Genomic DNA, 8,226 nt, shown 5'->3' on the forward strand with positions numbered 1-8,226 from the left:
CTCATGAATTCTTTTTCCATCTCTGTCCCCTCATCTCCTCCTCCTGGATGCCAGGCTTAGGTGTGCAGTCCTGTTTTTGCTGCCTTAGCAGAGAAAACCCTGGATTTTCCTGAGACCATGATCCACATGCTCCCTCTGGTGCTCACTGTCCTGCATGGCCATGATTTCCAACCCAGACCTCTAGGACCAACGCTGAAGATGTCATTTCCATCCCAACTCCCTGTCCAGCATCTGGGCTCAGCTTTGGCTTTCTCTGACCTAGGATCAGGAAGTGAACATTGGTTCCAAAGGTAGGGTCTTGGAGAACAACAAATATCCCAACAGAAAGGCAGGTTCCGGGTCTCTAGGTCTATCTTTCCAGATTGGAGATGGAGGGGTTGGCAGGGATTTTTGGTCTTTGGGCCCAAATGTGGAAAGCAGGGAGAGGCAGAGGGTGCTAGTGATTAGCATCGGGCATGGGAGACCAATGTCATTTCTACTTTGCATGGCCAGGCAGATGTCTCTCAAGATAATAGTGGCTAATCAGCTTGTCCATTTGTAATAGTCATAGTTTCACAAATCAGAACATAATCATGCAGCAATAATAAGGTGCCATTCATTAGCCTTTCCAGTGTAACCAAGAATGGTTACAGTGGCAATTGGTAATAATAGCAAAAAGCTGTGTCAGTCTGGGACAGGTAGGAGACAGAAACCACACCAGTTATTTTAACACAGAAAATTTAATATAAAGAATTGCTAACTAGGTATAAAGTTGTTAACTGGGTGACTGAAAGGTTATAAAAAGAACTTTAAGGTAGCAATTGCAGCAAGCATCTGCCATCTCCAGGGCTGAGGGAACAAAGAAAAGAGGCAGAAACTATCAAACTTTAAAACTTAGAGGAGGAATTCCCTGGAGCTTAAATTCAGCTATCTGAGAAAGGAACTCAGCTCAGCTGGGGCTGGTATCTCTGAGCTCAGGAAAGGGCCAGGTAGGTAAGGCAGGGACCCACACTTCAGGGGAGGAGGGACTGGCATCTGAAGCTGATGTCTCTGAGCTCCTGGAAGGGGCCCCAGGAGTCTGGAACCTGGATCCTGGAGAAGTCTGGTCATGAAGGAATTGCTGCCTGTAGTGAAGAAACATTGCTGGGAGATGTTCATAGGAACAGGAAGCCCACAGGGAAACAAGAAGAAGGAGCAAGTCCCTTTTCTCTCCTCTAGACTTGAAGTCTAACTCCACCCTGTATATTGGCAAAGCCTAACAAACTCTAACAGGGAGCAGCTGGTAACACCAAAAGGTGCTTTGCAGGGACCCAGCTCCAGCATCACAGAGCAGGTATCATTTATATTATCAAATATAAAAATCACAGGTTGATCTGACTACAAACATTATACTTATAATGCACCCCCTCCACTCTGCCTCTACATGCAATCGATTTACTTTTTCAAAGCCATAAAAACAATGTTCTAGCAACATACAGGTAGATTTTCAAAAACAAAAAGGCCTACCAATCATCAGACCATCTTAACACCATGACTTTTTTATTTTCACCTTTTCTGTTTTAGTCTTTCTTATAGGCAGATACAATTTTTCAGTTATGACTGCAGCACCCCACACAACTGAGTGTCTCTGCTCTATCACAAGCCTGGTTGCCTGCTGTTACAGAGGTTGTTGTCACAAACCCTCATTGAATGAAATGCCATTTTCATATTGATTTCTCTTCTTTGATTCTTTGAACATCTGGATCGTATTCCTCAGGACCATTCTAGCTGCAAATGAGGGAAACTGCTCAAATCAGCTTAACCAAAAACAAATTGCTGTGTGTGGCTGTGGTGGGGGGTGAAATTGACTGGCTTTGGTCCCTGGAAAGAATGCAGGATTAACTCACAAAACTAGGACCTAAAACCAGGGACCAAAAAGAGCCAGTGCTCTTCCTCTCCATCCATCTGTTGTGTGGCCCTCTCTCTAATTCTCTTTGGAGATTAGCCTCTTTCCTTCCTACTGCAGACAGGTCTTCTTTACCTGGTAGGAACATGGCCACCAGCAGCCTCAGCCTAAGTGTAATAGAAAGAACATCCAGGTAGCAATCTCAGGGAAGGTTGGTGATTGGCTCTGTTGGTTCACATGCCCATCCATTGGGCCAATCATCTTTTTAGGGCAACCATGGATTATATCATTGGCTAGGCCTGGTAATATACCCATGCCTATGGCCAGGGTGGTTATGGGGCCTAATATGTTATCAGATGAAGGGGAATGGGAAGGCTTCCTGGGAAGACAGAAAACAGCCACTAAGTCATTACACAGGGTTTGGAATTTTCACCATGGCAACACTTGGTAACCATTACTGCACATCTAGTTCTTTGTTGTAACAATTGCCTTGTGAAAAATTCCCAAGGATAGGGTTACTGCCATAGTGCTTGCCAGAGCACTAGAGCACGTTTGTGTTTTCAGTCGAAAAGTGTGTTCACATTCAATACCTTATGTGTGCCTCACCAAGAAATCCCAAGTAACAGAAAAGGAACCAGAGACACAGAGAAGTTGAGTGACAGATCCAGGGATGCACAGCAGATGAGGGCAGAAATGAACCCAGAGCCCTGGCTTTCTGACTCCCATTCCAACACTCTGCCCCTGAAATATCACAGTGAAAGTTTAGACTAATGGGGAGAGTGTTAAAGCCCAGTGTCATCTCTGTCCAATTAAGGGAGAGAGCTTCGTCTGCTGTCTTCCCCTCGGAGGAGCTGGGCCAGACCCCTTGAGCAAACCGGCTGGCAGCCCCTGCCTTCGGAGCCCGCTCGAGCTCTGATGGGGGATGTCCCTCCGCTGGACCTGGCGTCCTCCCAGTGGGTGCTGTCAGCACGCAGCTCCTCCAGGACACTGTGAAGATGCCTCAGTGTGAGCAGGAGCCTCTGATCTTGAATCTGCATCTCAGACTAGGAGAGAGAAGGAGCCTATGAGGGGATGCGTGGAGCCCTGGATGTTTCCCCATCAAGCCCCTTCCCTCGCTGTCTCATCAGAGACCAGCCCACTTGTGATTCGCACAGCCTCACAGAAGCCGTATCCACTAATGCCTCAGTTTCTTGCTCTGCAAAGCAGAAAGCAAATTGCTTACTTTTCAAGGCTTTCATGAGGACTGAATGAATTTGCCCATGGGAAAATCCTTTCAAGGGGTCAGCGAGGTCAAAACTACTTTGGTTACAATACTAAGACATTATTTTCCTTTTTTTGCTTTCATTTTCTTATGAGCATACCATGGAGTTTTCCAGAAGCTAATGACATGTAATATCTCAACAGATTGAATGCAGGAGCAGCTATGAGAATCCAGCTGTGTTCTATTAAGACAGACATTAAAGCAATTTGCCACAATGTAAAATGGGGCTACTCTTCCCACTAAATATTTGCTTTGAAAAATATAGTTATTTTGAATAAGTAATGTTTTATTAGCATATTATGAGTTTGTTATTATTTTAGAATGCATTAGTAAATATATTAAAAATATCTCAGCTTTGGCTTCTAATTCAGTCAGTATTGTTATATATAACTCACATAAACAAAAGCTTTTTGGTGACCTTAATAATTTTTTTGGGCATAAAGAGGTCCTAAGACCCAAAAGTTTGAGAACTGCTGCATTAGAACTATACTGTCATCTTCAGCCATCTCCATTCTTTCTCCCATTTTTCCCTGATAATTTTTTCCCATACATTTTCTCTTTCTTTCTGTTTATTTATTTATTTATTTATTTATTTATTTTTGAGGCAGGGTCTCACTCTGTTGCCCAGGCTGGAGTGGAGTGGTGCAATAATGGCTCACTGCAGCCTCGAGCTCCTGGGCTCAACTGATCCTCCCACCTCAGCCTCCCAAGTAGCTGGGACTCCAGGTGCACACCACCATGCCCGGCTACTTTTTGTATTTTTTGTAGAGGCAACGTCTTACCATGTTGCCCAGGCTGGTCTCAGACTCCTGGGCTCATGCGATCCTCTCAACTCAGCTCCCAAAGTTTACTTTCTCTTTAAAAATGTTAAAATTCTATTCTCTGACTAAGTAATTCTTAACACATGATAGAAAATTTAAAAGCTACAAAAGGACATATATTTAAAAGTCTCTCCCACCCACCTCACTTTATCCCTCAACTCAAGCGTCCTTCCCCAGAGGCAGCCACTGCAAATGCTTCTGTTTTTCCTTCCAAAGCTGGTCAGGGCAACACATGGTTAGATATACAGATTCTCAGCCTCTCTCTTTCTCTGTCTTTCTTTGCAAGAGATACTTATGAACATTATTTCCCCACTAAAAATAGTGTTTTCATTTTTGTGACAAGCTGATTACAAGCAAGAAGACCAAGTCTGCATCCTCTACTCAAGCATGAGTAACACTGCCAAGAGAATATGTAGCTAGAAAGAGAGATGTGAGGCCAGGCCCAGTGGCTCACACCTGTAATCCCAGCACTTTGAGAGGCCAAGGTGGGCAGATTGCCTGAGGTCAGGAGTTCAAGACCAGCCTGGCCAACATGGTGCAACCCGGTCTCTACTAAAAATACAAAAAAATTAGCCAGCCGTGGTGGCATGCTCCTGTAATCCCAGCTACTGGGGAGGCCGAGGCAGGGGAATCGCTTGAACCCAGGAGGCGGAGGTTGTAGTGAGCCGAGATCGTGCCACACTACACTCCAGCCTGGGCGACAGAGTGAGGCTTCATGTCAAAAAAAAAAAAAGGAAAGACGTGAAGCAAAGGAGTAGTCCTCAGAACACTGGGACAACTCAAGCTGCAGAGCGAGTGGTCCTGGGCCCATTTTTTCCTAATTCCTCAGAAAACATTCACTCTGTGTTTTCTCGATTTTAGGGTTTTCCTCCTGCACATACTTCTGGGTATGTGCCTACAAGACCACAATGGGGTTCCCAGCACGGAGGTGATGTTGAGGCATCCAGGCACCCACAGTTTCAGGGAGCATAAGGAAGACAGCTGCCCAATGCTGGATGCCTGCTGACTGTGGGAAGCTGCAGTCCCTGCTGCTGGAATCCCCTGGTCCCATGAGAAACCCTACTGGGTCAGCCCTTCCTCTGGGGTGATGACAGGGTTGGGTCCCAGCTGGCCTGTTGCCTGGCAACCCAGAAAGGTCATTTTCAGACAATCCTGTCTGTCTCTCCCCAGAATGAGAGGTGTGTATATTGAGAAACAAACCTTTTCTGAGGTTCCCTGAGCTGCCTCCTCTCTCCTGGCTGGTGTCCCCACACACTTGGGGGCACCCCTCTTTTTTCGGACTTGGAGAAAATACCATAATGAAAGGCATAAGCCTGGCTTCCTGAGCAGCAACCACAGGACCAAGTAACATAACATGGGTTCAGGAGAGTTAGTGCTCCATGGGGGAGGCCCTTGCCAATGGGAAATGAGAGACAGGAATGAGCTGGGCAGATGAATTTCCTCTCGTTCTCTCTCCCCCAATGTGCAGTTCCTCCTTCAACCCCTGCAGAGCATCTCAGCTGCTGAGACACCCACTGGGCCTCCTTAAGGCACCTTCTGAAGTAGTAGGCTGCTTGGTAATACAATGTCTGGTGTAATTGCCTGGCATAGCATTGGCCTCTGCTGCCACACCCTATGTTCCTCCCTATCACCACCCTGGCTTGTACTTCCAAATACAGTGCTAGTTTCTCAATCCTTGTCCAAGCCTCTGCTTTCTAGAGGACCCAGGCTAAGACATTGGGTGTACGCATGTCCATATGGGTCAGGGTTATAATAGCCAACACCACTGTGCCAAGTATTCATTAAGAGGACTACAAGCGTCTCTTCAGTGAATCCTTACAATACCCCATGCGATATTGGTACTATTGTTATTCCCATTTTGTGATAAGGAAACTGACGCTCAAAGAGATAAAACCCCCGCTAGAGCCACACAGAGGACTCTGCACACAAGGAGGACTCAGTGTCATTCTAAAACCAGTCTGGCCAGCACCACACCCAGCACCTCCTATGTAGGCCACGACCTACTTATCCCTGAACCTGAGATCACAATTGTGCATTGTGTGGTAGGTCCCAGAGGGGAGACTGCAGGGTCCATACCGTAGCCTGCAGCCTCTGCCCCAGGGGGGACCCGGGAAGGAAAACCAGAGATCCTTGGAAAATATGTGGTCGGGGCATCAAGGAAAAGAAATGCAAAACCTTACCAGCTCCTTTCTCAGCCACTCCAAGGTCTGCCCAAGACTCGGGCTGGGCTCTTCCGCTGTTTTCATCTCAGTGTCCTTGGGAGTGACCTTGACACTGACCTGGTTCTGGGCCTGAGGGATCTTTGACTTGTACATTCCCCCAACTCTTTCAGACTGGCAGCAGGTTCTGGCCAAATCACTGAAGATGGAGTTAATGAGAGCAGGAAGTAGCTCACATTGAAAAATGTAATCTGATGCTTTTTTTTTTTTTTTTAAAGGGCTTTAGTGCTCTGAACAGAACAAGGAGGAAGGGAGGGAGACCATTATGGGTCCGAGTACCTTGGTGCCTGCTGGTTCCAGAAGCCAAGAATATGTGATGCCAACAGGATCACAGAGACTGCAAAGCTTTAAATGGCAACAATAATGGTTATTATGAAAACAGGCACTCTTTTCTAAGGGTTTGCTTTGTTCTTTACATATAAAGTATGTATATGTCTCATTTGGCATATACCTCCACGGGTGTCCCAAGTCCCCGTCCTCATTTACTTATCTATAGAGTCTAGATAAAGAAAATGCTCACTTTCCAAGTTTCCCTTGTTTCTGGAATCCCCATGTGACCCATTTCCGGCAAATGAGATCAAAGCAGCAATTTGCTGTTAGGCTTCCAGAAAAACTTTTACCTTCCTAATAAAAGGGAAAATGTCACTGCCGCTTCCCTTTTACTCCTACTTTCTCCCTTTTCCTTCTGCCTTGAATGTGGATGTGATGTCTGGGGCTATGGTAACTGTCTTGCTACCATAAGACAAAGCCCAAGAAAAACACAGAGCCATTAGAAATCATTGCACCCCTGAGTCAGCAACAGCATCTATATGAGACAACAGACCCCATTTCTAATGGGACACTCTGCTACTTGCAGGCAAACACTGTCCTGACACACCATTTATTCTTCCCATTGTTATAGGAAAGGTGTCCCGACCCAGACCCCAAGGGAGGGTTCTTGGATCTCATGCAAGAAAGAATTCACGGGGAGTCCATACAGTAAAATGAAAGCAAGTTTATTAGGAAAGTAAAGGAATAAAAGAATGGCCGCTTCATAGATAAAGCAGCCTTGAGGGCTGCTAGTTGCCCATTTTTATGGTTATTTTTTGATGATCTGCTAAACAAGGGGTGGATTATTCATGCCTCCCCTTTTTAGACCGTATAGGGTAACTTCCTGATGTTGCCGTCGCATCTGTAACCTGTCATGGCACTGGTGGGAGTGTAGCAGTGAGGATGACCAGAGGTCACTCTTGTGGCCATCTTGGTTTTGGTGAGATTTAGCCAGCTTCTTTACTGCAATTGTTTTATCAGCAAGGTCTTTATGACCTGTATCTTGTCCTGATCTCATCCTGTGACTTAGAATGCCTTAACCATCTGGGAATGCAGCCCAGTGGGTCTCATCCTCATTTTACCCAGCCCCTATTCAAGATGGAATTACTCTGGTTCAAATGCCACTGACATCATCACACTGTGAAGCAGGTATTCAATTCTCTCTTTCGCTAAACACTTATTGAATGTCTACTGTGTGCCGAGTTCTGCTCTAGACACTGGGGTTATCAACCAAAATCAGAGAAACAAAGGCCTTGCTTTCCTGGAGCTGACATCCTAGTAGTCATTGGAAACAAACAATCAAATTAATGCTATGATGAAAATACGTAGAATCTATTCTCACATAGATGTTTTAAAATATAAATTTATTGGGCAGGCATGATGGCTCACGCCTGTAATACCAGCACTTTGGGAGGTTGAGGTGGGCAGATCACCTGAGGCCAGGAGTTCAAGACCAGCCTGGCCAAACGTGGTGAAACCCCGTCTCTACTAAAAATACAAAAATTAGCCGGGTGTGATTGTGGGCGCCTGTAATCTCAGCTACTCAGGAGGCTGGAGCAGGAGAATTTCTTGAACCCAGGAGGCAGAGGTTGCAGTGAACTGAGACTGCAAATGTATATATATAAATTTATTCTACTCACATGCACTGGAAACTCCAAACCAAGAATTAGCACAGTGACCCCAGATAAAGATGTGAAATGACTGGCAAAGCAAACTCAGCCCAGTTTAGGGAAACTTGCCCTCAATCTGGCT

The 8,226-nt window shown here is 45.7% G+C and overlaps 1 protein-coding gene across 1 annotated transcript; it reads right to left on the bottom strand.

Annotated features, from left to right (window-relative positions):
- Positions 1–703: 703 nt before the first annotated feature.
- On the bottom strand, positions 704–6,324 carry C21H20orf202 (chromosome 21 C20orf202 homolog). The gene is made up of 2 exons (XM_054467701.1): positions 6,127–6,324; positions 704–2,907 (listed from the first exon to the last, which is right to left on the bottom strand). The coding sequence occupies exons 1-2, from the start codon at positions 6,259–6,261 to the stop codon at positions 2,674–2,676; spliced, it is 369 nt and encodes a 122-aa protein (XP_054323676.1). The 5' UTR covers positions 6,262–6,324; the 3' UTR covers positions 704–2,673.
- Between the last annotated feature and the right edge of the window lie 1,902 nt (positions 6,325–8,226).

The sequence above is a fragment of the Pongo pygmaeus genome, chromosome 21 (genome assembly GCF_028885625.2).
Source record: "Pongo pygmaeus isolate AG05252 chromosome 21, NHGRI_mPonPyg2-v2.0_pri, whole genome shotgun sequence".
Taxonomy (NCBI): domain Eukaryota; kingdom Metazoa; phylum Chordata; class Mammalia; order Primates; family Hominidae; genus Pongo; species Pongo pygmaeus.